Source organism: Martes martes (assembly GCF_963455335.1).
Source record: "Martes martes genome assembly, chromosome: 5".
In the NCBI taxonomy this organism is placed as follows: domain Eukaryota; kingdom Metazoa; phylum Chordata; class Mammalia; order Carnivora; family Mustelidae; genus Martes; species Martes martes.
The window spans coordinates 95,016,911-95,038,022 of record NC_137892.1 but is presented as its reverse complement, the minus strand read 5'-3'; the positions used below and the strand labels follow the sequence as shown (position 1 = coordinate 95,038,022).

Sequence of the window (21,112 nt, the reverse complement as noted above, 5' to 3'; positions counted from 1 at the left end):
CCCAAATTGCTAACCTCACTGTGAAAAGTGGAAATGCAATTGAGTTGATGCTGGAGGCATGTTCGAGGGAGGGGAAAAACACTCAAAGTAATTTAATTAACCGATGGCAAGTGCATTAAGAGTTCTGCCTCCGCCTTTATTTCTGGTGTCTTTAAATAGAGCATCAAGTAATGCACATGGAAGCTCAGACAGACACGGGCAGATCTGTCCTAGTTTTGAATTAATCACCACTGGCCAAAAACAGTTTAAAGCTGATGCCCCACCCCGAGAGCTCTTGCACACACAAGTCTGTGCACCCCAACACCTCCGCCGACTCTAATCATGGCAAACAGAACACTACCTCTCCTTGCTAAGATCCCAGACAAGCCCTGGGCACTTCAGGCTCAGAAGACAAAGGACTCTGCCCACTCAGCGTCTGTCCATCAACCCCCCACCAGGGCTGTGCTGGCACTGACATTCGGAGATGGGTGGGATTCAGGCTGTGCTCAGCACTGTGGGGAAACGGCAAGGAAATACTCCTGCCCCACGTGACAGGGAGAGGGGGACTCCTTGCCCAGCTGTGCCCAAGATAGAATCCCCACAGTAGTCTGCCTCTCCCTATCTGCTCACCCCATGATCTCCAAGGTGCAGCAAATGAGTAGTAGAGTCCAACTTGGTGGTTTCTACAGAATTTTGTACTGGGATTTCTCCCCACAAAGCAATCTCACAGTTGGGCGGAATCTTCAAGGTCATAGGATTTAGTTTGCCCTCCTGTGGCTAGTAGCATTGCTGACCATGGTCCTGCTTGAGCTTGCATTCCTCTAGGAATGGGGAGCTCACTGCTTCCTGTGATGGCTCACTCCATTTTGGGGATGCTGTGATGGATGTAATGGTGTTCCATCTCAGCAGTCCAAACTGGTTTCTTTTGGGGGAGCACCCTGGCCCTGTGTGCTTGTTGAACTCATGGGGTCACACAGCCCAGACTGGCTCCTGCGGCCCTAGTCCCTTCCTCACCACCTTAGAGATGTTCATGGAACTGACCAAGCATCCCACAGGTCTTCCTTCTCAGAGCCAAGCATCCCATTCTGTGCCAGCTCGCTTGGCTAAGCCAAGAAGACCAGGACTGCCCCCTCTTCTGCCTGAAACTGAGATGCTCCTTACTGTGGCTAAGACCAACTGGCTGTCCTGGCAGGGCCCTGCATTGGTGATGTCACTCTGTCTTCTCAGTGAACTTCAATCTGGCCCACACATATCCTTGAATGATTCCCTTTATTTTTCAAGCCCCATGGAAGGGAGGGACTGCTAACATTCCCTTTCTGATACCTAGGATGAGCAGTCTAAGACATTGCTCAAAGTCATGAGGCTGGGTTTTGGGGTGACACTGGGAGCCCAACCCAGGCTGCCCCCCCAGTACAGAAGTATTTCTGCTGGTCATGTCAGGTTGTGGGTGCTCAGCTGCTCTCTCTTCCACTCATGTGAAATCCATGTTCCCACGTCCAGCCGACAAGGCCTCCAGGGCAGGCCACTCTGGCCTTTCCTTCTACCTCCTCACCTGGAGCCTGCCCTCCTACCAACGCTGGGCGGTTCACCCTTGCCCTCCATAGGGAACCCACGTTCCTTCTCGCCCCTCGTCTCCATCCTCCCCAGGTATGGGCTCTGCAGTTTCCCCTGGCTCTTCCAGCCAGACGGCCTCCCCGCTCCACTGCCTTCCGTCTGGCCATGTTTGCTGTGGGCTTGTGGGCCTCCCTCATGGTGGGCTCCATCATGCAGTCTGAGCCCCTCACCTTCCACTCCCATGCCCACTGTTTGGCTTTCGCTGCCGCAGCCTGCACGGAGACCTCCCACCCAGCCCGCCCTGCCTGCCCAGGCAGCGTGCCCTTCCTTACTGTGGGTCTGGTTGGCGGGCGTGCAGCTAACATCCAGGCTATTCTCTGCACGCGGTGGGACTTGGATTTTCTGGTACTTCCAGCTCTCAGACAACAGGCTTGAAAGGCATCAAACGTGGGACGTTCAAATGAAACCCTCTCACTCTGCCACCACCATGGCAGATTCGCAGTTACTCCGCTGGGGCAGGTCTGCATGCAGGGTCAGAGCCCAGCGACTTACATTGATGTCTTCCAAGGCCATGAAGTTGAGGGCAAGCCCGTTGCGCTTCCAGACGATGGGGGGCCGCAGCTCTCCACGGATAGCGCAGGTCAGCACGGTACTCAGCCCCACAGTCACTGTGGCCACGCTGACCCTCTCCTCGGGTGCGAGGCTGAGCTGAACCACCTCTGCAGGGGGAAAGGAGAAAATCTTCAGGTGCACACCAGCATCGGGAGTCCCCACTCACAAGCAAACAACCACGGGGGTTCCCTGCAGGGCAGGCGTCCTAGGGCTCTCAGGCTCCCTACAAACTATTACGGCATGCTGTCTAAATGCACTGATGGACACTCCCTCCTGGGGGACAGGCCACAACTTACGGGAAATGTTCAAAGATCTCTGTGAGTCGGAGAAGTCAGGAGCCATAGCGAGTGTAGGGAAACCATCTGCGCTATGGATTTATGAGTTGAGCCAAGAAGGTGGGCCGTCACACAGGGACTGGTGGGGGGCCAGATGTGCGGCGGATGCCCCACTCTGTGCTCCTGGGCCTCATGAAGTCTGGGCCTTGCTGAGTGCAGTCAAGGTCTGCTGGCTGAGCTGACAGCTTTCTCATCCATCTGGGGGCAATTTAAAGGTTGCACTGTCTGAAGCTTGGGGAATGAACTGGCTGACCTTTGAAGGTTTGTTTCTGTCTGAGGATTCTTTGAACTTGGATTTGGATTTCTGTTCAGCAACCATGCACTGTAGCCTTTAATTTTTTTGAAGGGTGCTTCAGGCTGTACAAATTATTAATCCTTGCCATTTTATACTTGCTGACTGGCATTAAGTCTGATCATTCTTTAGGCAAATGGGAAGGGTCTAAAATATTTGCTTGCAATCACAGGCTTTTAGAAATTTTTGGGATTTATGAGAAAATTAATTGGACTCAGGCTGTTCATATACCGACGTGCCATCAGGCTTAGAGGGAGAGTCACCAGCTCAGTGACGGTGATGGGACTGCCTCCTCCCTACTCCTCCCCCACATCTACAACTCAGAGCACTTGGGGCATCAGCCTGCGGTGGTAGTAGCTGAGGGAGGCTGGCTGGCTGGCTCTGAGGGTCTGTGCTTATCTGGGATGCTGGCAAAAACGCCAGGAGTCCTCCTCACTCTCACTGCTCTTTTGGGACTTGGGGGCCCTGCCAGGGGTGGGGCAAGGCACAGAGCTGGGAACTGACCTCCTGGACTCGGCGGGAGCCCTGTGAACTGTGACCAGGCAGCATGTCTGTGCTCACACCCTCTTGCCAGCACATGTGGGGAGGAGAAGGTGGTGGGTGGGGGAGGGGGGGAATGCAAACCCTGGCAGGTGGGATGCCCTGCAGAGCAGGTGAAGTGGCAGCACCTGCAGTCAGGTCAGGTGCTGAGCGGCAAAGCTCTTACCCCACCACAGTCAGTCAGCGGCCCAGCCCCAGGCACATGAAGATGAACAAGATATACACTAGGTGCTTAATCAGTGCTTGTTGGATGGATGGATGAAAAATGGAGAAAATGGAAATAAGGAAGGAAAGGAGCCAACAGACCCATGGAGAGGGGACACTCACGCACAGGAAAAATGTGACTCCCCGTGAAGGAGCCGCAGGGGGAAGATAAGCACCAAGTGATTGATGCCGATGCACCCAGCATAATATTTTACAAACATTAAAGTGATGCATTTCAGTTCCCTCTTAAATCATGGCCTGCTTGCTGCCCTCCCACCTCTGAGTCATGAGGCGTATTGGTCAGGGCGGGAGAGAGAAGGCACGCATCCTCCATAGCGAACCCCAGGCTTTGGAGACTCACAGGGGACAGAGAGAGGGAGGGAAAAAGAGGACGAGCTACATGGATCTGGCTTCTTCTGTGCTATGCTGGCCCTTAGGACTCAGAGCTGTCCCTGAATGTAGAGGGGGTATGCCTTCCTTATCAGACTCTTCCCCTGCTCTTCCCAGGGCATTGTGGGGGATGAGGGAACAGGTGAGAAGTGTGTGCCTGTTGGCATGGAGGTGAGGGGAACCGAGGGGGGCTCTAGGAGGGAGTTAATTCCTCCCCTACCCTCCTGCCTGGGGTGAGCCCATGTGGCCTGGCACACAGCCAGAGGCCCCTGGGCTCCTGAGCGGCATGGAGCAGTCCAGAGTTTCCTGGCTACACACTGGCAGGTCTGTGAGGTGCTGTGTACCTGTGCGCCCGAGGACCGAGGCCCTAAGGGAACACCCCTGGACCCTCCCCAGGTGGTAGTGCTGGTGGGGGCTGCTGGAGGCCAAGCTGTGGGGGAGCATCAGACGCTGAGGCAGCCCAGATCAAGAGCAGAACCTGGGATGACCTCCACTGAGAGGACCTGAGACAGGGTAACTGGGAGTCTGTGGTGGGGACCGCAGGTGGCAGGGGACCGCTGTGTATTTTATCCACACTCAGAAGCCAGGTTGGGGAGCAGCTGGGGATGCCGGGTGGGAACTGGAGGCATGAAGTGTTTTTCTTAGGTAGAGCATTACTTAATGCAGGCTTGTTAGAATGACCTGCTCCCATTAAGCTTTACAATGGACTGAATATTCACGCACTTTGTCCTCCCAGCGCCAGTGGGCAGGGCTTGTGAAGAAGTCTGGCGGGTCACGTAAGGAAAGGACATTTTCTCTGCCTGTTGGAACTCTAGTCCAGGGACAAGGGAAAAGAGCCACTGAGCCCTCAGGCAGCAGCCCTTGGGGGAGGCAGGACATCCCTAGGCTACAGAGCTCCTGTTCTCAAGGTGTGGTCCCCCACCACCGACATGACATCTCCCATCTTGGGGGCAACTGACGGAAATGCAGATTCCTGCCCTTCTACCCCAGGCTGGTAAGACTCTGGTGGCAGGGTGGGCATCCTGGTTTTAGCAAGCACCTCAGGGTACCCTGGGCCCTGACCACCACTGCCTTAAAAGATGGTAGGGGCGTGTCTGGGTAGATTGAAGTGGGGGGGGTGGGAAGGTGAGGTATTCTGGTTGGCTGGGGTCTCATTTGGAATGTAAGACCTATGTGAAATGTAGGGTCTTCCATGGAACCCCAAGTTCATGTATTTCAAACAGTTTAGCACAAGGCTACAACCAAACAAAGAAGCAGAAACAGGTGGGAGGGCTTCGGGGACGGCAGGTTCCATCCAGCCTGCTTCCTCAGAGCTGCCGCGCTCATTTGTATGTCTGAAGACATGCACTTTGCGTAGGAAAGGCTCATGCAAAATTAAAACGCGTGAATACTGACAGAACCATCATAATTCTGCTCCTGTCAGCTACACAGATATTAACCAAACAGCAAATATTTGGATCACTTAAAGTTTAATTAAATGAATGTTTTATTGGATTTAATGCATGTCAATATTCCCTGACTGGTTTAAAAATTCTGAAGAGATTTACGGCAACCAAAGCTCTCCTTCTGCCCTTACTCCCAATTATTTACTGTTCAGCACACCTTTCCCAGGCAGGCCCCCCTTCCCTGCTAAAGGGCCTCCCACAGTCACTTCCTGGAGTGAAAAACGAGAAGGCATCATGGGCTGGGGCTGGAGTGAGCGGACAGATTCTGGACTGTGGCTCTGGACATCTGACCTCCGGGCCTGGCTCTGCTGGAGACGTACCAAGTGGCCTTTGGCAGGTCCCTTCCTGCCGCCTGGCCTTGGTTTGGACATCAGTAAAATGAGAGATCGTGTGAGGAGGGCTCTGGGGACTGATCTTGCTTTGGGCTTTGGGACTCTAAGGACATGTTTCTAAGTGGACAATCCTGCAGACCCTCTTCAGTCCTGCCAGGTGATGACTGGGTGGCCCTTTCCTCGCCACCCAGTGCCACCTGCTTCTTCTCTTTGCCCACTTGCCCACAGTGGCACCAGTGATGCCTCAACTGGCAGCAGCAACAGCGACCAAGCCCACAGCGGCTTCCCTCAGGATACCCCCAGAATCCTTGCTCTCCATCTCAGACACCAACAGCCTCCTGTGTGCTTACCCCCAGACTGCTCCCGTTCCTGTGAGCACCAGGGATGTTAGAGCCCTACACAAAAGCCACCCACAGCTCCTGTCACCCACAGAATGCAGAACAGTCCCCACTGCCCCCCCCCACTGCCTGACCTCCTGCTGTATTTCCTATGGCACCCACCAACCCCCATCCTATTCGTCTATCCTCAGACTCTCACTTGCTCAGCCCCTCGAGATGACCTCAGGGAGGGAGTCTGGAATCTTGAAGTTTAAACATAAGGGGACACTTAGACAGATATTTGAAGATCGAAAGACACTGTCCTACTGAATTTGACAGGACCTTTTCAGGCTTAAGCAACAAAAACTCAGAAATACTGGACCCCCTTAAGGGTGGTCTAAAAAAAGGAGGTTGGTCTAAGTTCTCATAACCAGGAAATCTAAGGAGGGTGGAGGAGGTTGTAGACGTCCGGGGGCCTCCACAAGGCATGCTCTACTGGGCTGCAAGATGGCTCCTTGCTCACACTGTCCCTGTGCATGGGACCCCAGAGAAGGGAACCCGATCTTCCCTGAAAGTCCAGGAAACAAGCATAGGACAGAACTGTGACCTTCACACATACCTCCTGTGTCCTCCTACGAAGCCATCCCTGGGGCCGGGGGACGGAGTGCTGTGCTGTCACAGGACTGACCCACATTCGCGGCCTGGGACTTGTGGCCACCACAGGGCCTGGTGCCAGGTGAGTGGAGGTGGGGATACATGTCCCGACAGAAAGGGTGTGTTGGGTGGATTGAAACCCTACGACTGCTACAGAGACTCAGAGAGGTCCTTCTCTTTCCTCTGCTCCTTCCCAGTCACACCTGGAAGGCCTGCCGTGGGGCACGGGGACGAGGGGAAAGGAAGTGGAGCCATACTGTGAAGGAAGCGAGAACCGGCAGACGTGAAAGCTGATTTAGGCTCCTGTGGCCCGTCCTCCTGGCTGCCCTTCTCTTGGGAGCTTGGGTTGGTGGTGGGGCTGTGGCCTAGCACGGGGGACTTCTCACCCTGGGCTGGGCACGAGAGGAGGGCCAGGCAGCCTGCAGTGTGTGGGGATGGCCCTGGCAGGAGTTTCCACCCCTTCCCCAGGCACAAGTGCCCAGCAGGAGACTCAGATCTACTGATACCTATGCTCTGCTCTGTGGAGCCGGGACTGCCATGAGGGGGAAGTCCCCCAGAGTGGCGCCTGCCCCAGGACCACCGAGGCCTTCTGCTGCTGGCTGTGGCTCTGCGGCTCCCATGGTGTCTCACCATCTGTGGCCCTGCGGGCTGCCCTGGGAGGGTTGTCGAGGCTTGTTGGGGACCATGCAACAAGGTCTGCCCCGTGCCCAGAGCATGTGGGGCAGGGAGGGAGGGCTGGGTGGCGGGGCCCAGGGGCCCAGCAGGAGCTTCTCTGCCACAGCCAGGCAGAGGTGCCACAGAGAGATGAGGCCCCACCTGTAAGAATGGGCACTGGAGGGCTGCCTGGTATGAGATCAGAGGAGGGCAAGGGAGCTGGGGGCTCCTCACAGCTTGGGACATCTGTCTCCCTATGAGCCAGGCCTTCTGATATCCGTGGGTGTCCCCTTGTTTCCCCTGGGGCCAAGAGGCACAGGTCACATTGAAACTATTGTCCACATCAGCCAGGCTGGGCTAGCCCAAGACAGAGCCTAGTGTTCTCTCTAGCCTGCGTGTTTGTGTGTGGGTCTCTGGTGCCTAGCACAGCGCCTGGCACACAGCAGGTGGGCTAGAGGCCAAGTCTGGCTGGCAGCAGTCTCCCGGGAGACCCCTGCCTTGTTCTCTCGGCCCTTCTGTGTAGAGCAGTAAAACACCTTTGCTTTCCAGACACTGGTGTTGCAAACGCCAGACCTCAGCTTCCTCCCAGCACCCATGCTTTCCCCGCTCCTGGGAGCCTGCAGGGAAGAGGAGGTCACAGGGGATCAATGCGCCCACCAGACACAGACTAACACCCTTCCCGAAAAGCACGCGGCCATAACATTTCAGTCTCGAGAGAACTGGGTTTTAGTTCCTATTACAGCTTTTCCTTAATCTCCGGCGCTATTTCTCACACTGACTTGAACTCGATGAGACACTCATAAAACCATCAGCAGCCTCTCATGCAGGATTCTGGTGCTTCACAGCAAGAGAAATTAAATTTCTCAAATTATTGTCAAGTTCGCGTTAGTTTTCTTATGTTAGAAATGCACTAATGGAACACATGCCTACCTGGACACTTGCCATTTTTCAAACGATGCTCTTGGTGGAAAGACTCTGTCAAAAGCTCAATCAGCTTGCCCACACATCAGTACGTCGGACTGAGCCTCGAAGGCTAAAGTCAGGCTCAGGAGCCAGCTTGGGAATTAGGACAATCTGGAGACACCCTGGGCTGGCGCTTAGCCCCATCTCTGTAGCCACAGCCTGTTCTCATACTGTGCTTGTAAGGTAAGCATGACCTGGGAGCTCCCTCCCAACCCCCCCCACTCCAGGAGCTGTGGCACCTGTTTGACAAACTCTACTAATCTGGTCTCATTCCTGAGACCAGGATCACACTCTGAAGTTGGTGAGTGGGACAGAAACAAAGGTGGAGAGTGTGTGCCCCATGTCTCCTGACCATGTAAGGGGCAGTCGACCTCTCACATCTCCTGGACCCTGTATCTTCACCTGGCCCTTCCAGGGTGGGGCTGGTTTGGTGTGCCCTGCCGGAAGGTGTTTGATGGGGTGGGGGGGTGCTCCATGCCTCCTGTGACCCCCTCCGCCAGAGCCTGCCACTCGGAGCTCTTTGCACACATCTACAGATCCTTGGTGGCTGTGGGGCTAGGGACAGATTGTCTTAGGACCCTTTCATCCTGACATGCATGTTTTGAGCACTAGGGCACACCTGGCCTGCACAGGTGTCTCTGTTCCAGCCAGCCTTGCATGTGTCCAAAATTTCCTGTTTCTCTAGGCATAATCTGATTCAGTTTTCCTGTCATTGTCCTATTCCCTCTTGCTTGCTTCATTTTGGGGAGGGCAATAAACTTGTTAATTACCTGCAGACCTGTGGGTAATTTACTTTTTCAATGGACTTATGTTGCTTGGTGTTGCTGCAACCATTTTTTTACAGTTTAGTTATTAAGCTCTGCTCTTCGGTGTCAACAAATACCTTTGAAAGCTGCAGACAGAGACCATATCTGTAGGATCTCTTTTGGATCCTCAGCACCTAATACAATTCCTGGCACAAAGAAGGGACTTGATAACTAGTTTCAAGCAAGTGCACTATTAATGGGTAGTGCTCAGTCGACGATTGCTTATTGAGCACCTACTATGTGCCATGATACAGTGGGGATGTACTGGCAAGTAGAACAGGCCCACTCCCTGTTAACCTGGAGCTCGTGGTTTGGTAGGGAGGCCAAGAGTCAGATGTGGGATGGGGAGAAGAGGCACCTAAAGTGTGTCTGTGGACCCCTGTGGGGAGCCCTTGGAGCCTGCAGAGCCTGACTGCTCTCTCTTGATAGAGTCCTTCCTATGGGCCCGGGGCTGGGCCCTGCAGGGGTGGATGTAGCAGACAGACTCCGTCTCACTCTCATGGAGCCCCCGTGTCATGAGGCCTTCTCCTGGTTTGTAGGAGGGCCTTGTGCAGGGGCAGGTTAGCTGGGCATCTTCTGAGCCCCACGGCTCTGTTTTTTTTTTTTTTTTTAAAGATTTTATTTATTTACTTGACAGAGAGACACAGCAGAAGAAGGAACACAAGGACTGGGCGGAGGGGTGGTGGGAGAGGGAGAAGCAGGCTTCCTTCTGAGCAGGGAGCCTGATGCGGGGCTTGATCCCAGGACTCCAGGATCATGACCTGAGTGGAAGGCAGACACTTAACGACTGAGCCACCCAGGTGCCCCTCCACAGCTCTGTTTTGCAACCTCTGGCCACTAAAGCCTTCTAGCTTTGGGAAAACTAACCCACAGTGGGACTATGGTAGAGGGAGCAGGAAGTCAGAGCTGAGCTCAGTGCCCGAGAGTTGTGACGTCATTGGCCTGGGTGCTCTCGGGTGCCACGGGTGTGGCACACAGCAGAGGCAGCAGTTGGAAGCATGGGGTCTGTGCTGGGGTGGAGAGCCCAGGGTCACCTAGTCAGCCAGTGCCTGGCTGCCAGCTCTCCCTTCCGGCTGGGGTCTGTGCCTGGCGAGGCCTCAGGCAGGCTGGCCAGTCCGTGCACCTTCTGCGCCCTGCCAAGGCTTCTCCTTCGGGAGAAGACGCCAGAAACACTTCTGCTCAGGGTATTTGCAAAAGGAGTGTTTTTACTGCCTATTCCCTTGGTAGGTTTAGGGAAAAGAAAATAATATATTACCTTATACAATTATACACTAGTTACTCAGAATTTGCAAGAATTCATACAGATGTCAGGGGCTGGACCTAGAATCTCCTGGATAAGCTCTTGGTGCAGATGAGCACATGGCTTTGACCTAGGCAAGCAAGAGGGGGCCATACTATGTGTTCCCAGATGCTGGTTCATTTTCCAATTCCTAAGCACTCATGAAGATGACTTCCCAGCCTCTCTTGGAACCAGGGTGGGGTCATGGGACTGGTTCTAACCGGAGGGATGAACATGCTTGACCACACAACCCCCACATCACTGCGACGGGTAATTTTATCACACGACGGGGCCGTGGGATGTAGGGATAGTTGGTCATTCTTCTGGGTATGTCTGTGAGACTGTTTCTGGAGGAAATCAACATGTGAATTAGTTGACCGACTAAAGCAGATTGCCCTTCCCAATGTCCACGGGTCTCATTCAATCCACAGAAGACCTGGGTAGAACAAACAGGCTGAGTATTCTTAGTATTAGTATACTATTGCTAGCATTCATACTTAGTATTCTGAGTGTTCTTAGTATTTTGGGCTCCTTCTCCCTGACTGCCTTCCAGATGGAACATGGGTCCTTTCCTACCTTTGGACTTGAAATCAGACATCATCTCTTCCTGGGTCTCAAGTGCTGGCTTTCAGCCTAGAACTCACAACATTGGCTCTCTTGGGTTTCCAGCTTGCCAACTGCAACTTCTGGGACCTTAGCCTCCACAATGATGGGAGCCAATTCCTTAAAATATTCACTCCATCCATCCATCCATCCATCCATCCATCCATCCATCCATCCTTGCCTCGTATTGGTTCTGGTTGTCTGGAGAGCTCTGACTCATGTAGTCACCACGTACACCCTCTTGTTTCCCCTTGTGGAGATTGTATGGTCATGCATTTTGCAGGAGCAAAGAACACAGCCTCCTTGTTGCTGCCTGAGCCCATAGAACCCGGTGAGGATAACAAATTAGTCTTTACTCCATCATGCTACGAGATTTTGGGTCTCTACAGCATTTGGTGTTGATTACCTAATACACCCCTTTAGGAGACAAAGAAATTCAAGTTAATGAATTTCCACAGAAGAAAGTGTAATGAGATATGGAATGGACCTCTGAGAGGCTAAGTCATGCAGGTCAGGAACCCTCAGAATCCTCTGACAAGAGAGGATCTGACTTCTGTTCCAATCCTCCAAATACCTCCTGTCCAGGGAGCTCACTCTCTTATCCCACAGCCGTTTCTACTGCTTTCATCATTAGGTAACATCCAAATTCCCTGCAGAAGGGAGGGCAGTGGGGGGCAGGGAGTGTCTCAGGGTAGGTTGGGAGAGAATGTGTAAATAAAGGACCCAGGATAATACACACTCTGCAGGGGAAGAGCAAGATGCCAAGAAAGAGAAAAGCAGGGAGGCCTAATAAGATGCAAGTTGGGGTGGTGGCGGAAGCCTCTCTCAGCAGGAGATATTTCAGTGGCGATCCCTAAGAGGAGAAACCAGGGAGGCCGAGAATAGGAGAAAGGGCATTCTCGTCAGAGAAAGAGCTTGTGCAAAGGCCCTGAGGTAGGATGGGGGTTTACCACCCTCTGGGAACTGAAGAAGGCCAGTGTGTCTGAAGCACAGGGAATGATGCAGGTGTGTAGGCACACACGTGGTCAGAGAGGGGCTACACATCCAGGCAGCACAGGCCACTGCTTCTTCTTTTTTTTTGTTTTTTTGGACAGATAGAGATCGTAAGTAGGCAGAGAGGCAGGCAGAGGAGAGAGGAGGAAGCAGGCTCCCTGCCTAGCAGAGAGTCTGACGTGGGGCTCGATCCTAGGACTCTGGGAACATGACCCGAACTGAAGGCAGAGGCTTTAACCCACTGAGCCACCCAGGTGCCCCCAGGCTACTGCTTCTTAATGGAAGACTTGACGATATTAATTTAAGGCAATGGAAAGTAATTGGAAGATTTTAAGTCAAGGAGGGACTTGATCTGATTTGCAGGCTAGAAGGATCACTCGGGCCATTGTGTGAATGACGGGCTGCTGGGGGAGAGGAGAGGACGCAGGGACACTGTGTGGGAGGCTGGGGCTATCCTGCAGGGAGAGTTAGGCTGGGACTGTGGGGAAGGAGAAGCAGAAGGGGCAGGACTTCTAAGCAGCTGGGATGAGGAGCCCCATGAAAGGGGAGTCAGGAGTGACTCCCTCCCATGCTCCTGCTTGACCTCTTGCATAATACAGTGGCAGGTCCTGAGGAGGGCAGGCTGGGAGCCTCGATGTGCCATTCTCAGGCCTTCAATCTGGAAAGTAGATTATGATCATATTCTTGGACTCTTCCGTGAACAAGGCTCAAGAGGACTTCTAAACTATAGCATTCCTGTTACTAAAAAACCTCAGCCCAAGAAGAGGGGCAGATGCAATTCTCCATTGTCCAGGCTGCTCTCCCCATGTCCCTCAGGGCTGGGGAGAGGCCAGCAGGCAGCCCGAGCAGCAGAAGCCAGATGGGGGGACTATCCCTGATGCACACCTTACCCCCCTCCGTCCTGCAGTGCAGGCCATGGCCTCTCGGCCTCTTGGAGCCGGGACCCAGCTTCACACGTGCGACAGGGGGGAGCCCCGGGGCCTGGCAAGAGCATTGCTAAGTAGAGCTTGTTTTCTGCTTAATTATCCAGTCTCCTGAGAACACTAAGTCATGCCTGCATTTTGTAAACAGGCATCAGCAAAACATTTTGGAGAACAGCTTACATCAGTGTATTTGTTTTATTTCAATTCCAATTTCCTGAGCATGCCTCGGCTCTGATGAACTCCTGAGTGGGGGTTGCTGAGCCCCACTGAGGGCTCAGCCATCCCCAGGGCCCATGGGGCTCCTGGCAGCTTCTCTCTTTAAAGGAAACAATGCTCACAGCCTCTGTCCCTGACCAGCAGGCCTCCCGAGGACCTGGGCCCACCACTTCCTGGTCCACGGTATGCTATGTTCAGACTCTGTCCCTCTGCCTTCCCCCAGGGAAGCCCCCTGGGTTCTGGTCTTGGGGTCCGCCTGAGAAGCAACCATCGCTTTGGTCACTGAGTATTAATGTGGCGGGGAGCCCTGCTCAACCCCTCTGTTGGAAGGAGAGGAGGTCAGTTTGGGGAGTTGGCCTCTGGTCGCCTGGTTTGGGCCTTGGCAGCAGGGGTTCAGGGTTGGAATTTGGAGGAGTCCGTCCCTCACTGGCTGCTGATGCTATGGGCAGGGCATGGACAGCAGGGAGAGAAGAGGCCTCTGGGGGCAGGTGTCAGAGGTGAAGCTGAAGGCGCGTGGTCAGGGGCCAGGCGGGCAGGGCCTCACAGCGATGTCAGAGACTTGGGGTTTTATTACGTGAGAGGCCCTTGGAGAATTTTAAGCAGGAGACTACACTGGTCTGATTTATTTATGCTTTTAAAGACAATCTGTGCATCCATTGAGACATCTTTCCCTGTGTTAACCCTGACTGGAAATGGGCTGACTAGTAAGGAAAAGCTGTCATCTCCCTAAGGGGGAGGCCCTGGTGGGAGTTTCTGGGGTAGGTTCATCCCATGGTGCCAGATGTTATCGAACCCTCAGGCTCTCTTCCCTCTGCCCCCCGTCCTCAGTGTGAGGCCATACTGGACAGCTCTGGGCATCGAGGGCAGGCACTGCCTCGTACGATGGGGGGGGGGGTGGGCCTCCTCCTGGCGGGTGAACATTGAGAACAAGGAAGCCCCTGGCTGACCTTTCTCCAGCTGCACCGGTCAGCTTCAAGTCTGGTGCTCACCCCTAGAGCAACCACTGACCAGAATCACCATGACTGACTCAGGGAGGCACGGGGCTGGGGCAGCAGGTGGGCCAGCTCAGGCAAGGCTGAGGGGTGGACAGAACGAGCAGCAGAGGAAGCCGGGAGATCTGCTAGGAGCCTATGTCCCAGGGATGTGACTGCAGAGGTACTGAGAGGCAGATGGATTTGGGACACCTGTTGGAGGCAGGGCCAGATTTGCTGCTGGATTGGAGGGTTGGGGTGGGGGAGATTGAGGGAAAGGGACAGATCAAGGGTGAATACTGGGATTTTGGCCTGAAAAACTGGGCAGGTGTTGGTTTCATTTGCTGATAGGCTGAGGGAGAAAGAACAGACATTTTAGGTAAAATCCAGGTTTTCTTTTATGGTGGTTGGTGGAGGGGTAGGGAGTTGGTTAAATGAGTCTGGGGCTCAGAAGAGCAGTCCAGTCCAGGGATATGATGTTGGAATCCATCAATGTCTAAATGATATTTAAAACTATGCGACAGGGCACCTGGGTGGTTCAGTCGGTGAAATGTCTGCCTTTGGCTCAGGTTATGATCCCGGGATGATCCCGGGATTGAGCCCTATGTCAGGCTCCCAGCTCAACGGGGAGCCTGCTTCTCCCTCTGCCTCTGCCTCTCCCCTGGCTTGTGCTCTCTCTCAAAGGAATAAATAAATAAATAAATAAATAAATAAAATCTTAAAAAAAAAAACAACAACCATGAGACCAAGGGAGGTCACTAGGGACTGTGTGACGAGAGGGAAGGGGCCTGAAAGTTGAGGCCTGGGACCCACCAAAACTTAGAGGAGGAGGACGAGTAGAAGTCACCCAGAGCCTGAGTGGGAGCCTCTGAGGGACGCTGTGGGTTCCCTGCGTCCAGCGCTTCCAGGAGCTCTGGTCAGACCACGACTGATGTATGATCCAGGGCTTTGCTGACAGGAGGGCCTCTGGGACCTGGATGTTGGGAATCTCTAATGTTTCATTAGTACTGGGGAGTGAAGTCCTCTTTGGATGGACTGAGAGAGAACAGGTTGACAGGAGCTCTTTACAAGAGTTCTGTCATGAAGGGGAGCACAGAAATGGGTGGTGGGTGGAAGGTCAGGGGAAGATTTTTTTCAGGTGTTGTGTTTGCGAACCCAGGGGAATGAACAAATGGAGAGGGAGAGCTTCATGATGCAGAAGGGAGAAGGGGGCTTTTAGAAGCAAAGCCTCTGAGTGGGTGAGAGCGGGGAGCCCCAGAGAGTAAGTGGAGGCCCGGCTCCTGACAAGGCAGACTTTGTGCTTCTGAAAGAAGTTGGGTGCAGATGGAGATGAGGGTAAGTGCCCCTCACGGCAGAAGGATGAGTGAAGGTTAGTCGTTTTCACCTGAGGGTGATTTTGCCAACTTCCCTCCCCCCACCCCAGGACATTGGGTAACGAGATATTTTCGGTTCTAACGACTGAGGGACAGGGTACTTTCTTGAAGGCATCTAGTGGTTACAAGCTAGGGATGCTACTGAACATCCTACAATGCCCAGAACAGTTTCCACCACAAAGAATTGTTTGACCCCAGATGCTAAGAGTGGCACCACCGCGAGTTGGGTGTACAATAATAACCATGATTAGCAGTGATGAGGGGACTTGCACGGCCCTCAAACACTTATCCGTTACCCATTGACGGTGCCCATCCTGCCAGTGGCCTTTCCTAGAAAGGCAGGGCCCATGAGGATGCAGCCGTCTGGACTCACCCACATCTGGGGGTTATACCATGGGTTTCAGGGAAGCCCTTCCTTCCTCCCTCACCCTGGCCTGACAGGGACAAAGTTTACCCAGGGCCTCAGCTGCTGTGCTTCCCTGCCAACACCAGCCTTGGATCCACCTGCTGCTCTCCGAGGCGGTGGGGTCTGGATGCAGGTGTGTGACTGGGGAGGGGGACACTGCCAAAGAATGCCTATTATGATCATTGTTGTGACACAGACACCAACTCATTTGCCTTTGCTGGAACCTTCCTTGTGTCAGGCAAGATGCATGGCACCCAAATATTGGGATGTGAGAAATCTCTTTTCCTTGTATGGGATATTTATCTCTCTCTTTGTCTTGGGTAGGTTCTTTAAATTGTCTTTCAGAGAGAACCCTATAATATATGCTTTGTCCAAGGACAGAGCTTGGTAAGAAAAATGCCTCTCGTTTCCCCTCCAAAGACTCCTCCGCCATCTGTCAGTTTGGAAATCTCCACATCTTGACCCACGGCAAATTGCTTCTCGCTGCACCTGACATGGGGCCTGCCTTGCCCGGCACGCGCCGGGGATGCAGGCTCCCTGAGTGAACGGTCCATTTTAGGGATGAATGAGCCCAAATCTCATCCACCTCTCCTCATCTTCACGATCGCAGCCAAACTGCCCCTGTACCCCTCGGAATCCCCCGCTTCCTCTTTGTCTCCTTCAAAGGAGCTCGTGATTCGGGGAAGCAGAGCGTCTTCCCTGGGAAGGTGTCCACGGGCAGCCCCAGTGCATGCCTTTTGTCCCCCCACCTGCCTGGCCCGATGCCCCCACCCTTCCAACCTTCTCTCCCACAGCTCCCCCAGAGCTCCAGCCAAAAGGAACTCCTTCCCCTTCTCCCCGTGAGTTCTGCTTTCCCACTTTCCCACTCTCACCGGCCACGTTGGCGCCCCCTCATGGGGCAGCTCGGCCTATGCAAATATGACCGCGGTGCGTCCTGCTTTCCCACGCTCACCGGCCACGTTGGCGCCCCCTCGTGGGGCAGCTCGGCCTATGCAAATATGTCTGCTTGCATGACAACTCAAACTGTCGGAAAATCTGTGAGAAAACCTCTAGGCTTTAATGACATCTCTGGCCTCTGGGGGTGAAACGGGTGTGGCACTGGCCTGGATCCAGAGGAGGGACCTGTCTGAGTGCCTCAGAGGCAGCTCGGGCCCCGCATGTACACCCTCAAAAACAGAGAAGTACCAACAAGGAATCACAAGGAGAGCAAAGAAACTGAAGGTTAAAAAACTGCCTTCTGTATCTCGATAAAAGCATCGTTTGGTGGGTTGATACTGGAGAGCTGGCCTGCAGTCCAAATGCGGGGGAGCCATTCCCCAACTTTCCGGGGACTCCGAGGCTGGCCGTTGGCGGGGCACGCAGGCCGCCCAGCGTTTCTGTGGGCCTGGCTGTCCTGGATCGCGTGCCACAGGCAGGGCTAACCCCGTGTACAGGACAGAAAAACGGAGGCCCAGAGAGTGATGGTGGCAAGACCAGCACCCTGCAGTTGAGCATACTGCCTTTGACCTCCTGCTACCCCGTTTCAATGCACTGGGGTTGGAGAGAGAGGGGAGCAGTGATTAATTCAAGAAACAAATCTAGATCTTGTCCTCAAGCAGCTAACAAGTTTGAGAAAAGTAATTTCAGAGTTAAACACGACATCTCTGCACCCTCCTACAGGGCCCTCCTTCCAGGTCGGGGGTAGGGTGGAGGGGTTGGGGGTGTGTTGTAGTGGGCAGGAGACACCCCTGGGTCTAGGCACCTGCACGACTGTTCTAGCAACCAGACAGCCCCCTTGATCTCGATCTCACTTGTGTTTTGATTGTGGTTGTGCCACAGAATGACTTTACAGTCACAACTGAACAGTTTTGTGCAGACTAGAACCACTGCGGGGGTCCCTGTGCCCCCGGCTGAGGCAGGGGACACGTACAACAGAAGTCAGCATGCTCACAAATGGCTCCCACATCAGGAGGCCTGCAAGCCCAGTGTGGAGATGTGTTCAGGCTGTACCTGGGACGCAGCCCATGTCAGGGACCTGCAGCAAAGCTGTGCAAGGCTGAGCACAGCTTCTCTTTCGTGCATTGTAAACATCGGTTCAGGTTCAGGTTCAAAGGCGGCAGAAGTATTTGGCATAAAATCATCATGTGGGTTCTAGGGACTTGAGACTATATCCCTTATGCCAAACACATAAACAAACCATCCAGATACCCCAGGACCAGCACTGCCCTATCCCCAGTTCTCCATCCCCAGAAGCCCCAGTTTAACCCCTCAGGTATCCTGTTTCACAATGACATCCAGCCGCCTGGAGCATCCTGTGGCACTGTCCTTGCTGCCCACGGCAACCTCATCTGCACCAAGATGGCCCTGTACAGCCTCGTCTCCTTCCTCCCCTCTGGTCCATCAGGAAGCAGAGGGTTTGGAAAAACTAATTCCTGCCAAGGAGCTGACAGTGGGTCTTGGTCCTGGCTGTTTCTGGTCTTATGCCACTTTTCTGTGCCAGAGCCCTCATCTGCAGAGATCTTGGGAAGGGAAGAAGTGGGGACATGACCTTGACATCAGGAGGCCTTCACCTGCCTGCTGCTCCACATACACCACGGTCTCTCTGTAGACCACGGGGGACACCACAGCAGTCCTTGAGAAGCACTGGGAGTGCTCAGTGGCCATGGGCTCCTTCTCTTAAACCATGATGCTCTAGGAGAGTGGAATTCCTATCTTGGAGCCCAGTTCAGCCCACCCTGGCTAGCCCAGCTGGGTGCGGCAACCCAGCATTGTGTGTGCCCCCCACCCCTGGCATTGCCTGGAACCTTCTGAGCACATGGCCAGATGTGGGGGTTTCTGCATGCCAGCGTGGATTTCACAGACCACAGCGCGGTGGCCAGGGTGGCTGCTGAATGTGGTTTCCATGCCCTGACTGTGGGCACTGAAAATGAGTTTCCTCTGTCGCGGGCCTTTTGCAGATTGGCTGGGTGTTGTGGGCTGAATGGCTTTGTGCGATCCTACAGCCACACTGGTCTGCCGAGCTCCTGCACACGAGGGGCCATCACCAGTGAAATGTGCCCATTCAGGTACGGGGTTCACAGGGACACCTGGCTGGCTTGCACATGGTCCACGTAGCAGCCCGGCCTCGACCCCCTCCCCCAGAGCTGCTCTCCACACTGGCTCCTCTTGGAGACAAGGCAGAGAGCCAAGCATGGTGTCAGTGGAGACTGCGAAATTCGGGAGGGCCAGAGCTCCTTTGTCCTTCCCTGAGAAGGGGAGCGGGGCACACACCTGCCTCTATCTAGCTCCTCACTGACTAAGAAGTGGGGGGGGGGTGTCCCTGGCAATGGAAAGTGAAGGACACCATCTTTCCCTGCCCTCTGCTTGACTGGCAGGCAGGGGACACAAGTGTCCTGGGAGCTAGTCATGTCCTCTTCCAGAGCAGACCTAGGACCCTCCCCTGGTCAGCCCGCAGCAGTTGGAGCAATGGTTAGATGAGGTCCATGACCTTGCTCCCCTCACAGGAACCAGAATGGGGTAGGCATGCCACTCCCCCCAGAGTACAGAGGTTGCCACAAGTCACAAAGGTGAAGGGTCTGACCTGCCTGCTGGACAGGGTGGGTTCTTGGCCTTGTGTTGCCCTAGTCCTGGGGTCTCTATGACCCCATTTCAGGGCCACTCTCTTGGAAGGAGGGATGGTAGTGGCAGGAAAAAGCCTGGTGATTCTGGTTCAACAGGTCTTGCCAGGGAGGGGCAGGAAGGGAGTAAAAGACAAGAGACTGGATTGGGGGAGAACAGGCCCAGGGACCCTGGAGCCTAACAGGATTCTGGGGATGGGGTGAGGAGGCGGCTTTAGAGCAAGCGCCTGTCAGAGCTATGTGGCTGCAGGTGGCCAACAGGGCCCGTCCGTAGCCCTGGCTCAGGAGGGCCACAGGTCTGCTGAGAGGGTGTCCTGGGGCCGTGGTTACCCAGGTGGTGGCCTAGGACAGCCCAGCATCACAAAGCATTTACACATCCATGACCCCATCGGCCCCATGGGGAGGCTGGGCGGGGAGCATGTGCCCATCTCAGCAACGAGGCCAAATGGGGCAAGTTGCTCCTGGGTAAAGGGTTTAGAGTGGGTCCTCTCCCTGAGGCGTCGGCTGGCAAGCAAGGCCGTGAACCCCGTGCTTGGGAAGGGCTCTCCGGCCATCAGACGCTGGAGTCGCTCACTGAAGGCCCCCTTCACAGCTGCACGGGCCCAGGAAAGTAAAGCTTCCTGTGGCTCTCGGTGACTAACCCTCAGGAGGCTGTGAGGTTGTGTCTAGGAGGGGGGCTAGAGAACAGAATGGACACTTCCAGGAAGAGGTGACGGGACACAGGAGGTGCTTTCCCACCCTCCAGATTTCACGGCTTGGCTGGAATGTGAAGGTCTGGGACACAACTAACCACCTCGGGAGTCCAGCAAATGCCCCATACTTCTGCTGGTACCTATCCCCAGTGCTGGGAGGCAGGGGTTCCCAGGCTGTGCAACCCCAAACGGGGCTCCAAACAGACTCAGGAATGACCGGCATTTGTCTTTTTAGATCAGGTCCTGGGCTCTGGAAGCTTTGCCTGTATTTCTAAAAGCTGCCTTTGCTCACTGTCACAAACCACCAGACGAAGGGCTGGGACTTAATCAAACGATGCTCTAACCCTCCCGAAAGCGCCTGCCTCCCACCAACCCGTCTGTCCTGGGAGCTCTCCTGACTGTTGTAAAGGTCACGGAAGGCTGTCTGAACTCACCAGCCAGCCCTCCCGCGGGCTCCGCGGCGGGCTGTTGCCGTGCTCTGCTGGCTCGCTCACTGACCGGGGCCCACTGCGGGGCCAGGCACTCATAGCAGGAAGCCAGGCCCGTCTGTGTGTGTGTGTGTGTGTGTGTGTGTGTGTGTGCGCGCGCGCGCGCGCGCGTGCCCGCCAATAGCCCTTCCTTTAGTCTGAAATTATTTCCTTTGTAACTTATGCCTTTGATGTCTTGTTAACAGGAAAATGTACCAGTCCTTACTCGGCCATGTGAAAAAGTGGCCACCCCAGAGTTGGTCTCCACGTTATTTTTTAATGGAACAACAACAACAACAAAAGAACAACACCCAATTTTTTTTAAATTTGAAAAGCTGTTTTGTGAAATCTGGACCATATTTGTCGGTGTGTCATGGGACATAGGCATTCACCTCTCTTCTCTTTTTCAGTCCCCTGTGCCCTTGGAGGCAGGAATGGCCGGTGGTTCAAGGTGTGCAGCAAACGGCACTGGTTGTGCTGAGATGGCGTCTGGACTGCACCCAGGCCCGGTGTGGA

General features: G+C 54.4%; 1 protein-coding gene across 2 annotated transcripts in view; it reads right to left on the bottom strand.

The window, feature by feature from the left end:
• Window positions 1-21,112, bottom strand: part of FSTL4 (follistatin like 4) — a 407,996-nt gene that overhangs the window by 60,338 nt on the left and 326,546 nt on the right. For both annotated transcript variants that reach the window (XM_080804096.1, XM_080804095.1), the window contains exon 7: window positions 2,086-2,252. In XM_080804096.1, the coding sequence (XP_080660222.1) occupies window positions 2,086-2,252 (167 nt within the window). The remainder of the gene's footprint in view (window positions 1-2,085; window positions 2,253-21,112) is intronic.